Source organism: Mastigoproctus giganteus, chromosome 11, assembly GCF_048544385.1.
Source record: "Mastigoproctus giganteus isolate SK-2022 chromosome 11, ASM4854438v1, whole genome shotgun sequence".
Classification (NCBI taxonomy): domain Eukaryota; kingdom Metazoa; phylum Arthropoda; class Arachnida; order Uropygi; family Thelyphonidae; genus Mastigoproctus; species Mastigoproctus giganteus.
In genome coordinates this window covers 17,739,643-17,756,251 of record NC_143585.1, presented here as the reverse complement: position 1 = coordinate 17,756,251, position 16,609 = coordinate 17,739,643, and the positions used below count along the sequence as shown (strand labels likewise).

The 16,609-nt window shown below is 36.5% G+C and overlaps 1 protein-coding gene across 2 annotated transcripts in view; it reads left to right on the top strand.

The window, feature by feature from the left end:
- Positions 1–16,609, top strand: part of LOC150077752 (cell adhesion molecule Dscam1-like) — a 226,303-nt gene that overhangs the window by 191,365 nt on the left and 18,329 nt on the right. For both annotated transcript variants that reach the window (XM_090384708.1, XM_090384707.1), the window contains exons 10-16: positions 2,068–2,187; positions 5,045–5,218; positions 7,533–7,680; positions 7,789–7,937; positions 8,046–8,177; positions 16,032–16,199; positions 16,471–16,541. In XM_090384708.1, the coding sequence (XP_090240834.1) occupies positions 2,068–2,187; positions 5,045–5,218; positions 7,533–7,680; positions 7,789–7,937; positions 8,046–8,177; positions 16,032–16,199; positions 16,471–16,541 (962 nt within the window). The remainder of the gene's footprint in view (positions 1–2,067; positions 2,188–5,044; positions 5,219–7,532; positions 7,681–7,788; positions 7,938–8,045; positions 8,178–16,031; positions 16,200–16,470; positions 16,542–16,609) is intronic.

The window sequence follows — 16,609 nt, the reverse complement described above, 5'->3', positions numbered from 1 at the left end:
TCTCATTGTGTTCCAAGCGTCTTCATCATAATAAAGGATGCCTTTTGGTCTACGAGTGCGTGCCGCTGGAAATGACATCTTTACAGGGTGAGCGGCTTAAGAATTATGTAGCAAAAGGAAAAGGCGGACAACTAAATCTTCTCATATAACGTTTGTTAGAAGTGGTGAATCATAACATAAGCTTTAACACCTTTGCTCAATTCTCTTGTTGCTATCGACCATTGTACCTCGCGATATCGCCAAATAAAGGCTCCAATTTAATTTTTAATCTTAGGAAAATTGCTCATGGACTCCGTTTATTTTATAGACGCGATCCATTTATTTACATGTAAAAGTTAATTACCTAATTCAATTTTATTTGTCAGTTTTAACATTATTAATTAAAAAAGTAATCTTAGAAAAATGCACACCAGAGTTATTCCTCAGGTAGGATCCAAAAAGGCACCACCTTCATTATCACAGATTCTTGCTTGCATTCCCAAACATCGTGAATTTACTTTTCTAGATAATCACCACCACCAGAGGAAAACCACTGCGTCGAAACCTTCACAAAAACTTCCTGGGCAAAGGTCAGTAATCAGAAGTCGTTACCACCGCAATAAGATCATTCACAAACCCCATCCCCGTAAATGCAGTTTGAGGAGCCAAAATAGATAAAAGTCAGAGAACGCCAAGTCCCGACTTAATGTGAGATGCTGCAACACCCTTGGAACTACTATTAGACCTGTCAGATGGGTCGCATTTTCTGGGAGAATGATGACACAATCTATCTCTCCCAGTCTCCTTTGGCAAACAGGTTCCATCAATCTATGTACGACAATAACGGATTGCACTGATTGTGTTGCACCTTGGGAGATGTTTACTTGTTCTTTCTGCCAAAGAAAATAAGGCTATGAAGCGTCAGTATATTGTGGTTGTACACTGCATGCATTCTTTGATCGGTTTGCATGTTTCCAGTATAAAAAAACGGCAAAAAGACTCAGTATCCAGTGTAAAAAGACAGTACAGTCATCTCCTGAGACCGGCTAACTGGACCAAGGGCTGAATTAAAATTCTTTCGCTTTGAAGGAATTCTAAGCCATGCATTTTTACATGACTTAGAAGGTCAGCCACCATAACCACTTTGTGCGAGACAGTCCACGGACAAGATACCTTGTGCAATCCAGAAAACTGCTGCCAAAATTGATTGTTCTCTCATTAGATTATTTTGAATTGTTTTAAATGGGGAGATTGTGTATTTCCATATAGCAGCGTCTACTTTTCATTCTGGTGCAACTGATGGATCCTCATAACCGGTAATGATTTTGTTCATGAACGCTCTACTGCTTGCTTCGTATCAGAGGAGATGCTCTAAAGAGAATCCCATGCGCATGGCTTTTTGAGTTGTTTAATCAATGTTTTGGTGCCCATAATGACGACACCCTCCTCTGCCCAAGAATATCATCGATGATTATCATTGACAAATGTTCTGCTCTGTTGCAAATTTGGTACATTTTCCAGTAAAGCACTTTAACTTATGGCTGTTTGTACCTTACTCTTAAAATGTCCCTTGTATTGCAAATAACTGAACACCCTCTGTATTGTGTGCCGTGTGTAAAAATAGGAAAACTTACCATACTAACTGCCCCATCGTACAAGGAAAGAACTAATGAAACATTTCTAATCTGTTTGTCTTAGTTCATTTTGTAGAAAGATTCTTTTTCTTTTTCTAATGGTCCCAGCGATTCATTTCTTAAAATCAGAACCTTTATTTAATGAATTGTATTTGAATCTGGAGTGCAAGACAAAAACAGTTTATGAAGTATCAACTATTTACCTCGTCTTTTCTAATTTGATTTAACAAACTCACATTAAGCTTCCCGCAATTTTTACATTAATGGTTTTGTTGCTAAATCTGTTTTACTAAATAGTTTGCATTTCCAGAGACATTCATTAGTTTTATAATTTCAGATAAAACATCTCGCACACTTCTATTGATCAGGGTGTCTTTCATTTGTACTTTGACTTTCATTCAAACCAAATTTGTTTAATATTTTAAATTATGTGTACCCTCTTTTCATGCGTTAGTTCCTCCAAGATGGAAGATGGAACCTTCCGATACCTTTGTTATCCGAGGAAGAAAAGCGATGGTAGATTGTCAGGTAGATGGCTTTCCATATCCACAAGTCAGATGGACTAAAGCAGAAGGTAAAGAATTATAATATTTTTACAATTAAATAATTTGTGTAATTAATTGTTATTTTATAATTACAATTAGATTGTCAGATAGATGGACTAAAGAAGGTAGAGAAACAGTTCTTTAAATCAATTTAAGCTTAGTTCTGTAGTCAAATATCGAAAAGATGTAATATGAGAAGTGACGTCACTATCACGTGACCTTACTAATTTGTTTCCTGCCCAATTTACATTTAGAAAAACAGCGAAAGGTGTTTTGATAAATTTTAAATTTATTTAATATTATATTAAAAAAATTTGCCAAAAATTTGAAAACTAAATTTAAATTTCAGTTTACATTTCTTTATAAAATTTACATTGGCATAATTTAAAAAATACATGAATGAAAATAAAGTTAAAGCAAGCAGTGACGTGTTTATACTACTATAGACTATATATTTTTTTTAACTGGCAACATCTACCTAATAAAATATGCTCTCTGTATAATTTAAATTTGCAGGCACCTCTAGCGGGCATTACCGGAACTAGTCAGCCATTATCGGCAATTATACTTACGAATAAAATTAAAATATTAGCCGAATTAGTAATATTCTCATAAATTAAAGTTAAAAGCAGTGACGTCATGGCATTGGTATAGACTATAGTACAGTACTTTGTTTTTTTAACTGGCAACATCTTCCTAATAAAATGCGTACAATTACTGCATAATTTAATTTGAAGGCGCCTCTAGCGGGGATCTTCAGAACTAACTAGTCAGCCATTACTGGCAATTGTACTTAAGAATCAAATTAAACATATTCGCCGGATTACTCGTATTCTCATAAATTAGACCGTGTTCGAACTTAGTATAATTGGTTCATGTATAGAGCAGAATGCCTCGTAATGGGACTTGCAGTAAATTTTAAATTGGATTTACCGAACACCATTACCCACTAATAATTAATAATCAGAATTAATTGCGAATTGCCAAGGTGTTCTTGGAAATATTAGAACACCAGAATAGGACAATAGTGCTGATTTATAACATAATAGTTCAGATTTGCGATTTCAGCATTATTTCTCATAATCCAATAAGCAGTAATCCTAATTGTTAAATTACATAGCCTGTGGCTGAATCCAATATGAATAAAGGAAACTGATAAAATTTCTCTGTCTGGAATGAATTCATTAGTCAGTTTGTTATAAATTATTCTGAGAATGAATGAATATTGACAATTAATGAAATGCATTCTACAAGAATTCAAAGAGGTTTGTACATCGAAATAAAAACTGTTCCCATAAAGGATGATCAGGATCCCTGCTTGGGTAGCATTTCTTATATGATATTAATGCCTTGTGCTGACGTTAAAATCTGTGGAGTAGAGATTTCTATTATGTGTCCATCAACTTCAAAGCTGTTCAGAATCCTGCTGGCTTTCTTTAGGTTTCTTATTTTGGTGCATTTGCTAGGAGGCTGTCGTTGGGTTTGTGATTACAGCTGCAGTGGATAGAAGTACATTTTTAGTGGAGTTCAGTTACGTTGAAGAGTTTTTCTATTTTTTTTTTAGGCGCAATTTTTTCTTCTTTCCTTTTTTTACCTCCGTACTCTATCGGAGAGATGCTTAGAAAGGATGAAGTGCGGTAAATGACCGCTGAGAGCTAGGGGGAGCTGTCAGAGTCGAGAGCAGCCTGTTTGGAGTGTCGGTGACATGGACTAAAAAAAAAAAAAAAGAAAGAAGAAACTGCGCTCCAGCTATTTCTCGCGAGCAGACGTTTAAGCTGCCATTGCCACCTGTTATCGGTAAAATAAGACACAGGCAATGTGGTTGCTATTGCTCCTCTATATTATCGCAAAATAAACATTGAGTTACTGACGTGACGCCAGGTGGCGTTAAACCAGCTTAATTGAACTTGGAATTTAGTACCGGAGCTGACAAGACTTTTATTAGAGAGTGGTAATGTCCACATTCGTAAAGATAGCATTTCTTTAAAGAGATGGTTGACAGAAATATAAATTTTCTTTAACTTTATAGATGGTTTTAATTTGGTTTATCAATCTTTCCATCTATCTTTCCAGGTGTCTCTGTTTCTCCGACAATTCTATTTTTGGTTGGTATTTTTTTTATCTGTTTTTAAAGCTTATCTTTCTGCAATTATACTGGTGCCCCAATGCTAAGTCGCAAATCATGCTTTTAAGCGCAATTCCAGAGAGCATAAATTTTAAAATTTTCTCTTAAGATACAATAAATCCAATATATGATGTCGATTTATGATTTCTGCTCCGGAATATGCAAATCAGGCTGACAATAAAAGTTCAGCAACAACGCCACTCATTTCTTATCTAAACTTGTACAGGCACGCAGTTCATTCGGATTTCTATTTCTATAGAATTCAAGGTAAACGTTTGGAAGATTTAAGGGTGGTGGGGAATGAATAGCTGTTGACACGATGATGGCAGGACAGTCGCAAGCTGAGTTACCATAGCTATAAATTTTTGAAGAATGGTAAGTTTAAGATTTTGGAGTCGGATTAAGGATCTTAGGATTTTGTAACTCCTGCCCTACTTTGAACTTGCCTTCAAAACATTTCTATAGATGTCCGCTCTCTCTCTCTCTCTCTCTCTCTCTCTCTCTCTCTCTCTCTTCATCTGTTTCTTTTATGTTCGGCCGATTATGTTGTGTTCCATTTGAGCATACTGAATCTGTTCAGAGACCAGAAATAATTCATAAGTAAAACTGTGAAATGCGAGTATATGATGTTGAATTTCTGATTCGATTCTATGTGGTTTTCCTTACCTTTATTTAAGCCATGAAAATATTTTCTAGTTCGGTAGTAAAACAGTCCAAATCGTATTAGAGTCGAAGTGTAGATAAAATTGTTTTCTTTCCAGGTGATCTTCCATCAGAATTCAGAGCCGTCAGCAGTAATTCCCGGTTGCACGTGTTCGAGAATGGATCGTTGTCCATTTTAAACGCCGATGACAGAGATGCGGGTTTTTATATGTGTCAAGCGTCTAACGGGATTGGCCAAGGACTGAGCAAGGTCATAAAAGTAGCAGTGAATGGTGAGTAATAACCGTGTTAGACACCAGAAAAGAAAGCTTACTAGATACGAATGATTCCAATGACGCGTGTTTCAGGAGATTTTCTCTGCCTCTTCTTTCTCCCTCCATCGCTTTCTCTATCTATCTGTTTATCTATGTTCTCTCTCTATCTATATTTTCTCTCTCTATCTTTCATTTGGCTTTTGTTTTCGCCTCACTTTTCTAAGTAAAATCTTAACAGCGTTAAAAAAGCGCAATCGAAAACAAAATTCATACTTTATACTTTGAACAATAAAAGAAAACATTCATTTTATATTAATGACCTGTTTATGTTCGCTTGTTTGATACTAAATGACTTTTCCAGTTAAGGAAAAGCATTTTAAATATTTATTTTGAAGGTCATACGGATGCTGTTTCCAATAAAATGCTCGCATACTATTTTGATTTTTGAACGAATAAAACGATAAACTGCTAATAAATAGTTTTATTTATTTTGGTTGCTCCGATATTTTATCAGAATATCATAATTAAAGACGTCAAACTACGGATGTCATTGTCCAGAGTTCATAACATCTTATCTCAAAGGAATTTTTTGAGTCCTTGAAACTAATGGCAACAAAACTGAACCTCATATCAACTAAGTTTACATTAATTCCGTGATGTTGAAATATCAATAAGAGCACAATCAAAATAAAACAGAATTTTAAGAAAGAAAACAAAGCTAATTTATGCTTATCATGAGGTGAAAGTTATAACTTCATTCTCTGAATATAGAAGAGATGTTTTCTATTTAACAAGCAAATAAAGCCCACGGGACCCCTATTTAACGGACAAAAAATTCCTGTCCTATTTAGAACATATTTAATAATAAAATAATAATATTTTATTCATACTTATACATTATAATAACATTTTAATACATCCTGTACATTGTAAGTTCGTTATTAATATATGTTTTTAAAATACATTCGATTTAACGGAGTTTCGGCAATAGTGGACACCCCTTCCCTCAATTAGTCCGTTAAATCGAGGGCCTGCTGTAATAATAATAATAATAATTTTATTAAAACATTTATATTATTAATAATAATAATAGACATTAAATATATGTGGTAGCCCCTGGATTAATCTTTCCCGGGAGAGAAGAATATGTAATCTAAAACTCCAACATAAAAATATTTAAAGTTCTCCGATTTCCAGTTGATACTTCTATAGACATTGGATTTGTGTGTTATTGGGAGTAATCCCATTACTTCTATGGAAATGGTTGAGTGGCAGTCTGGTTATTAATGGCCACTGCTCTTCATGGACTGATTTCTTTTTAATAGTCTATATATTAACGATATTGATATGGGCATATCAAATTTAATGATGATGCCAAGGTGGCCATGGTGTTTAATGACAGTAATCGGGGTATGCTGCTCCAGAAAGATCTAGAGAAATTTCGCAAATGGACTGAGAAATGGCAATTCAGGTTTAACAGGACAGTACGGCCTCCGTAGCCGAGTGGGCAGGAGCGGGAGTGCAGTAGCACACTCTTTGAGTAGACCGGGGTTCAAGCCCCTGACTGCTGAATACGGTCGATCTGCCAACCCGCACTGGACCAGCGTGGCAGATTATGGTCCATTTCCCTCAGCATGAATTGTTGAGGAGGCTTCCATCCTGCAGTGGGTTGATAATGACTGCACTTTACTTACTCCTAAAATAGCATACCATTTAGGTAGAACTGCACTGAAGGTAGTGGAGAACGAAAGAGATTTAAGGGTAATTCTATGTACGATGTGAAGTTCTTTGAGCAGTTCACAGACAGACTGTCAGATAACTGGTCGGTTTTTTTCAATGGAATTTTGTCAACAGGGACGAGGAGATGATTATCCAATTGTATAAGATAATGGTTGGGCCACATCTTGGGTACTGCATACAGGTCTGAAGCTTCATTTCAGAAAGGATTGGGTCTATTGGAAGGGGTGCAGAAGGGAGCAACAAGGACACAAGAAGGTACTCTTACGAAGGAACACTTCGGTTTTGGAAAATTGCAGCGTCAGGAACCTAGGTACCTAATTCGTGGATATCTGAGTGAAATGCTTAAGGCTTTAAATGGATTGAGGGAATCAATGCTGATGGAATCCTTACTCTTTGCATGTCAACATCTATTAATCCATTTGTTGAAATCTTCCGGGTTCCAATTTCTAAAAGGTGGCAGGTATGTATATAGTATGGTGTGTTTTTATTTATTATTTTATATTCTTCCCTAGTAGATTAATTCCATTTCTGCTCCAATTAAAAAAAATCAATCTGCAAAAGAGGTAATTTCTTTTGTTTTTCTTTCTTCCAGTTGCTGCTCACTTCAGGACAAAATTCCGCGCAGAAACAGTTCGGAAAGGTCACGATGCTAGACTGAAATGCGAAGCTCTCGGTGATCGACCTATCTCCGTAGTGTGGTTGAAAGACAAGCAGCCGTTTGACCCACAGTCAGATGCAAGGTACCTTAAAAAACAAATCAGTCGACATAACACAGTTTAAGATGTTCCATTACATTTCTGAATGAAGCGAATAATTCAAGGGTACCTAATTACGATTTTCTCCTTTAGGTATGAGCTGCTGGAGACGGTTTTGTCCAAAGGTGTGACCTCCGAAATTATCATTCACAGGGCGGACAGGAGAGATTCTGCTTTATTTACTTGTGTGGCTTCCAATGCATTTGGTCACGACGACACCAACCTACAGCTAATTATGCAAGGTAAAATAATAATGACTTTGCTTTTCTCGGTTGCGTTCTATTCCACTGCTCATACGTGTCTTGATTTATTCAGAATGCGAATTTTTACACATTTTAACTATCGCGCAGAACCCCCTGACAGCCCTCAAGATGTTCGCATAGCAGAAATATCAAGCAGGAGCCTTAAAGTTCAATGGACTGCACCCTACAGTGGAAACAGCCCCATTACGCAATACATCGTACAATACAAAGAAGATGGAGGTAAGACTTTGATTTATTTTTAAAACATTCCGTTCAAATAATAGATATCTTAGTAAATAAAAGAAACAACATAGTTTAAGCGTGTAAAAGGATACATTACTTCTGCAGATATTTAAAAAAAATTCAAATGCGTGTTCTGCGATATACCGTATTTACCCGCATATTTTCCCAGGATGCAAATTATTCGCTGCTATTTTTGGAAATAAAACTAATGATAATCATTTATGAAGTTTTTTCGTTAATATAATATAATATTAAACATTTTATTCACATGGCTAAAACAAACCTCACCAGATGGCCTTTAATTACCTTGCCCTCAAAGGTATGGACTCGGCAAAGGTCCCTTGGGCGGTCGCAGATCATTGACTATCGATCTGACGTGTCGATACCACAGATATCTTGTTATCGGAATGAAGGCCTTCGAGGTTACGGTACTGCACTGTAGTGGTCCTTGATGAAATGCTATTATTAGGAAACTGGGCACGTGTCGCTAGGTCCCTTTGAAAATCGAAGTGTTTGTCGGACATTTTTTCTCTCTTGATTAAAAAACAGAGAGACGGAACAGGTGCCTTAGGATATAAAAATTAATTCGCGATTTATCAGATTTTCATTGGGATTGCGAAAAACGTAGAATCGGTGATCGTAAAATTGAATAAAAAATCGTTAATCGCAACGCATCCAACTCATTTGAAAATTAACTAAAATAATATGGTGTATTTAGAAAAATGCAAATATTTTTAGCAATTTTAAATAAAAGTTCATTAAATTAAAATATTTTAAAAAAAAATTAAATATTGTGGTTATTAATAAATGTATTTTTGAATAAAACTAAACTTTGGAAGTTAACATACTTATTTTATTTATTTATTATTTTGTATATTTTTTTTATTTATTTATTTTAGCTGATGCTTAATAGAGTGGTCTTTAGAGGTCACCTTGTCTCTAAAGATAATAAGGAAACACTAAAGTCCCGAAACAGAATGTCGTAGCGGTTACTCTGCTTTAAAAATAAATAAATAAATAAAAATAACAAATTAACCTTAAGTCGATGCCAATTTTAAAAGTGCCTAAAAGTAGCGCAATATCAAAGAAACTTGTCGTAAAGGGTAAAGTTCTTTCTGTCGTGAGCATTATGACTGCTGCAGTTATTGGGCAATTTTAAATCTGTCTGGCTAGAGCCACATGAGAGAATAAGAAAACTTTCGAAAATGCCAAAATATACTAGCTGTTTCGAAATAGGTTTAACTTTTTCTCTTTTTTTGTTTAAGATGACTTAGACATCGAGTCTATATTGCACAAGGGGCGTTTGTAGCCTCAGTATGAAGGGTTTATATGAGGAGTCTGATAATATGTTATTATTAAACATAGCCCCTTTGGAGCCAATATACTTTTGCCACATGCTGCAATGCGTTGATTCCAGCTGCGAAGAAAGTTTTCTCTTGGGGCTCCAGAAATGCATCCACTGCAGCAATGACGTCACTGTCGGTGGGAGGCTGCTAGCCAGGTATTTTTTCCAAATTATGAAAGAGGTGAAAGTCCGATGGTGCTAGATCTAGTGAAAATGGTATGTGGTCCAAGATTTCAAAGCTTCACGCATTCAGTGCAGCATTCACAATGACAGAATTGTAAGCTGCCGCGTTGTCTTGATGGAACAGAACTCATTTGCTGAATTTTTCTTGGATGTTTCAATAAAGCACATAACAAAGACTGCGTAATATGCCCTTGTGGATTTTCTAAAGATAATCCACTAGGATCACTCCATCGGTATCCCAAAAATCCGAAGCCATCACCTTGCTAGCAGAATGAATCAACTTGGCTTACTTTGGAGGAGTGAAGAGCTGCGTTTCCACTCTTTGGACTTCTTCCATGGTCCTTGCAAGGAGATTTGCTGGATCTGCTTGAACACGATGCAAATATTCAATTGACAACTCTTTGTGGGTTTTTGATCTGGTGTTATGTGGTACACAAGTTCAGATGAGATTTCCAATAGGAATATACCAATACAAATGAAAAATAAGAATAAAACACAACTTGTTAAGCGTTAATATAATTTAATTCATTTAAAACAGCCTTTTTTTATGAATCTGGACCAAGTAAAGGCGCTTTGATATTTTGTCAGGCGTGTTTTGGTCTCGTGCTTCCATTTTTAAATAAATTTGAAAAAACCTGCATTATTTAAAGAACTTTTTTTTCGCTTTTTTTCTCGGAGATAACAGGATTAAACATTAATTCTTGTTATAATTTCACCAAACTTTAATTAAACACTGTTCTGTAAAAATAATTTAAAATATGTCTTAATTTTGTACGACACAATTAAAGTGAAATATCGTGGTAAAAAAAGTAAACTTAATCCAATAGATTTTAAATAATTGTCTTTGCCTAATAACCTGCGATGATACGTAACTGTTTCCACTCATAAATATTTCAATAAAGTGGCAATAATTGAAAACTAGATGTATAATTAAGTAGAGACAGCTACAGAGAACTTTCTTTACCCTTGCAATAAATATTGGCTTTCTGGTATTTTTTTCCTTCAAAGAATTGAGTTTATATCCTTTTGAAACGAGATCACTAACTCGGTTAACGAACTTATTGTTCCTTTTTTATCCCTTAAGAGACTGACAATAAATTATTCTAGAATAGGAAGGAAGCATTAATACAGATCCAGTAAGATGGTACATCTTTATAAAAAGAAATTAATTTCCTTTCCAGTACGGTGTAATGTCCAAATCACATCGTCCAGACATCATTAACCTTACATTTTGGTGCAATTAGTTGCAGTGGAAAAATCATTACTGTCAACAATCAATGAAGGCTAATTACTTAACTAATGTAAAAGACAAGGCGCCAAAGTCATTAGCCGTTGGCTTTGGTTTGGAAGATATATTGATGCGCCTTGTACGAAAAGATTGCAGTCAAAGGCTTTTCTTCATTGTCACCAGTCTACATTTATTTTTAATAAAGATAGAAATAAATTAAATATAAAATATTCTTTAAACTATTATATTTATTTTATTTTTATAAAACGTTTTGTTTAATTTTGTATAATTTTTAAAATATAAGAAAGAAAGAGAATACACGAAATTAATTTTTATATACGTTTTACCAGTGGCTGATATGCGGTAGTTGAAAATGAAATTGTAATTTAGTGTAAGTTTACGTAAGAAATTAAAGAAAAAAAAAATTTTCATAATGAGAGATCAAAAATTAAGTTTTAAAGTGGAACTTGTTCTCCCCATCTTAACTCTAAACATTACTTAATTAACTCTTTCTTACTTCCCTCGCCCTTTCAACTTAATCTATCCATCTTGCACGTTTCTTTCGCAGGGGTGCCACACAGTAACGCTCGCGCTTCGTTACTATCTTTCGCGCAAGTTCATTAATTCATCGCTGATTTTCTTTAATTATCTTTATGTCGCTCCGGACTTATCTTTTTCATCTCCAATGAACTATCGCTTGTTTTTGGACTGTCTTTTGAAAGAGACAGAGAGAGATGCAACTGGGTTGCTCTGACTTCAATTGTATATACACTGCCGAGGAAAAATATTGTCGTCATCTATGACTGTTCAATGCTTTTGGGTTATACCTACAGAAAAAAACCCCTTAATATCTTTTCTGGATGCCTTAATAAACTTGCTAGATAACCTCCCTGACTCATAATTTCTGTTCTGAAATTAGGGTTAATCAAGAATCTACACCCTTTAACCAAAAAATTAGAACTTTTTTCAATTGCTGTCAGCAGATAATTAAATATGGTATGCAAATGTAAGTTGTCACATGCTATGATGGCAAATTCCTGTACACATCCTGCGGTTTTTTAGTTGACCCGTCCTGCTGAAGACAGGCCATCTTTCAGCAAGGTGTAGTACATATAGAACTTTAGTTCAACAACGCCGTGGTACACTGTGATGACACAGAACTCTGCAAAAGGCCAGTATGGTAATCGTTCGAAAGTTCTTTCAGTCAAAGCTTGTTCTACCTGCAGTTAATGTAGATTGTAGGTTATTGGTTGGTAGAAGCAGTGTCTTTCGCAATGAGTGACCTCAAGAGTGTCCTCAGGAGCGCCACATAAACGAAACTGCGTTATGGAAAGGTTGAAATAAAATAGCTTGGTGGCCCTACTAGATACCAAATAAAGGTTTCTAATTTTTTGACCAGTGACCCAAGTTTAGAAAAAAACGCATATTTCGCTATAGTCTTTGGAAACCACTTGCTGTGAATATAATTCTTTAAACTTCCGAGAAAATTGAAGTCAACGGAGAAAGATACACACATATGATGGCTGGTCAAAATCCTGTTGACACATGTCCTGGGTTTGGTGCGTCGCATGAGATGGTTCATTTTTTCTGAGTACTATGAAACCCTATTGGTGAAATTTGCGCTTTTTATGGACCTTGTTCGCAGCGTGGTTGAGTTAGCCGGTCTCAGAAGGGGTAACATGGTTTTTCTCCTGTAAACTCGGGTTTTTCGTCCAGCAAACAGCAAATTCGACCACAGAACACAAGAAATTTTTACAGACATTATATATGGTGCAATAAGTTTCTGATACACCTAAAACCCTATAACAAACAAGCAACCACCTTTATATTGCAGAAAGTACAAAATGCGATCAAAACTTTCGAACACTGATTTTGTTATTATGGTGTGAGTTCGGACTTGTCATCCACCCAAATTACTCATCCACCCAAAGTACATAAATAGCCTGTTTATCTGCAGTCAGTCTGAAATCAAATTTACCGAAGTTTGTTTGAAAGTTGGGAAAAATTAACCACAAATCCACGAAATGTTCTCATGAAATCTTTCGAATATGCCATGTGTCGTTCGGAGGCTTTTCATCATCCTCTGACCACCCTTCGGCTTCAGAAACTAATGATCTGACCAGGAGTGATCGATGTTTAACTATCGACGAAGTTGCTAGTGAGATTGATATTTCTTATCAATTTTAATACAGGATTTGGGAACGAGACGCATTTTAGAAAACTTTGTTTCGCATCATCACTAATGATCACAGAGAGTTGCGAAGCCTTCCATTTCAAGACCATCAAATGCTGCTGCTTACCAACACGTTGTTTCTTTCATCATTACTGGTGAAGAGAATCGTGGGTGTATAGCTATGGATCAGAAACAAAGGCTCCTCGCAATGTAAGACTCTGTCTTCTCCAAAGAGCAAAGGAATCTCCATCAAAGGCGTGAAGATCATACTTATTGCATTTCTTGACTTAATGGCAATTGAGTTCATTGTGAATTCGTCGCTGGTAATCAAACAGCAAATATTGCATACGGAAAAATGGTCATACAGCGATTGGGTAGAGCTATTGGTAGAAAACAGAAAAGTTTCAGGATTGGCCCTTAAATCACCACAATAACGCTGGATACTCTGCACTTTCCATTAGAACTCCTTGCGGAGCACACTACCACTGTACTTCAGCCATCCGCTATACTCATCGGATTTAGCCCCCTATGATTTTGTTTCGTTTCTTAAGCTCCCACCTTCTTAAAAGATCGCAGATTTTCAACAACTGAGGAAATTGTTCCAAACGCGACACAGGACCCATTTTAAAAGAAGCCTATCACGAAAGATTTCAGAAGTTGCAGTTGGTCCTTCAATGTCAATGATACCACTTCGGAAAAAAATTCATTTGAACATATATAAACATAAAAAATAGTCACCACACCGTGCGTGCATTCAGTGTTTTTGCCAACGTTTATAAATTTAAACTAAGTGACCACTAAATAATGACCACCTAGATAATTTTGTGTTGGACCATCTTTCGCGCTGACAACAGCTGCTATTAGCTTAGGCTTTAACTCCATTAGATATCTGAAGGCGTCTGTAGGGATCTGCAGCCATGCCGCCTGCAAGGCTCTACACAATATCGGAATAGATGACGTTTGCTTGTCAATACGCCTCACTTCCCACTCCAAAACATCCCATAGGTGTTCAATTTGATTGAGCTTAGGCGAATATTTTGAGGCCAATCAAGATGGGTGATAACTTCACTACGTTTCTTGAATCACCCGTGCACAGTACGTGCCGATGATTGAACGCTTTATCGTGTTGGAAAATCCCGTTTCTGTCAGGGAAAAAATGCAACATAGCAGGGAGCACATGGTCTCCTAAGAACTGCTGGTAGATCTCACCACTGAAACTCTGGTCTATACGCACCACTGGTCCTAGTTCTTGTCAGAAAAAAATGCCCCTTATTAAGCAACCACCACCATCAACCTAGACAGTGGACACCATGGGTCCATGGATTCGTGTTGCTTGCGCCACACACGACGTCGTCTGTTGGCGTGTTGCACCAGGTATCTGGACTCATCTGACTAGCACACTCATTTCCAGTTCTGTAGTGCCAACCAGAGTGTTGTTGACTCCACAGCAATCCCCGTCGACGATGATCAGTGGTGAGGAGTGGTCTATTGGATCATCTACTGTGAAACCTTGCGTAATCCGTTACAGTCCTGTTGTTGGGAGGAGGATTGCCCAGTGTGACACCATTCTTGTACATCTTAACCACAATGGACTGCCAACCGACAAAATGTGCTGTTTCCGATATGGGAACTTTTAAAACTGCGTGATACCTTTACTACATCTCATAACTGCTACTTTATCACTTTGACTTGAGCCCTCATGGGTACTACAGTTGGTAGGATCGCCGCCCTTCCCACACTGGGTGGAAAAGACCTGAGTCTCGTCGATGACGTAAGGGATTTTTATGGACATTTTTCACAACTTGGTTGAGTTAATCGGGCTCAAGCGAGGGTCACATGGTTTTTCATCCAGCAAACTGAAAATAGACCTCAGAACAACTTTGACTTGCACGACCAGATGCAAATTACCAGCTGGGTTGGTCCTAATTCAGTGAATACTGAGTGTATCACGGAAAGAATGTGTTAACAAATACAGTGTTAAGGGTACGCTGACTGAGATCCAAATGTTTAAAACCGATTGTCTATAAAATAGTATTAATCATTTATAACAATTACAACCACTGCGCACAAAACTCTAGTGAACAATAAAATTTATTTCTTCAATTACCATTCCGTTTGTACAAAAACTTTGAAAAGTAAGCGAGTGCATTCTGTGCGCCAACTTCATTTACATCGTGACCTTTCAGTACGCAGCCATTCGGTACTCTGGAAACAGATGTCTTTATTTTTAATTAGATGTCAGAGGAGATGACAAATGTGCATCGTGTCCTAGCCTAACAGCACGTCTTCCACTTTCATTAATAGAATGTGAAAGATTAATGGGAAAGGAGCCAATTGTACTCATCCTCTCTCCGGGAAGATGCGTTTAGGAGGACAGTAAAAACTGTAATTCAGAGACACACTCGGAACCCTTTTTTTCTGACAAACGCGTCTCTCTGTGTGTCCTCCAAAAATCTTTCATTAATTGTGGTTAATCCACTCGTGCCAATAAAAAGTGCCTCTCTACGGATGCGAGACTGGAGTGATGTCTCTTGTAAATAAATTGAATCATTTGTTTGTAGGGGTTATTTGTGGAGTTTCAAAGAGATAAGTCTTCTGAGAAGAATAAAAAAATCCAATAAAATTGCCCTTTGGAGGCTCAGCGTGAGAAAATAATTTGAAGTATCACTCAAAATATAATTGGATTTTCCATCCTTGTCTTTTTGAAGACCAATTACAAGGGCATAACCCTCGTATAAGAATTAAGTCGAGTCCGTGACAGATAAGCTACTTCCTCACCAACAAAAAAAAACAGATAAAAGAAGTATTTCTGTTTATTTTCTAAAAAATTCCACCGGGGAGTAGTGTAGTGAAACAAAATCGATAATGTCTTGATTAAAAACATTTTTTCTTTTAAATTTCGCGTAATTTTTTTTCTTTCAGAAAGGTGGCATTCGAAGATGGCTAATATTACTGTACCCGGGTCTGAAACCAGTGCTGCAATTGTTCGTCTTCAGCCAGTTACAGTTTACCATTGTCGGGTACTCGCATTTAACACTTTGGGTGCCAGCGCTCCAACTGCAGTGATAAATGCTCGCACAGATGAGGAAGGTAAGTTGGTATTTATTTTTTTCCCCCTTAAGTATATAAACGTCTTAAAAAATATAAGTTAGTAGACTCTCAGGGCACTAAAACTGTGATTTAAGTTCTGATTTGATATCACAATCCGTTTAATTAAACTTTGGTTCTCCTTCTTAATTAATAACAGAGAATTTACCACTTTTAGTGTTTCAGTTTCATTAGCGCACCCAGTAGCTTCTGTGAAGCAAACCAAGACAAATAAAATTAATGATCTCTTCTGTTTTTTCTTGTTTCTTAAAAGCTCCCGGAGGACCTCCGCAAAAAGTAAAAGCAATTCCAAATGGATCACAGTCCGTAAAAGTAATATGGAAGGTACTTCGCTCTTTCTGTCTGTTTTTATATTAAATTACTTTTCTGTCCTTCACTCACTGTAACTGTTG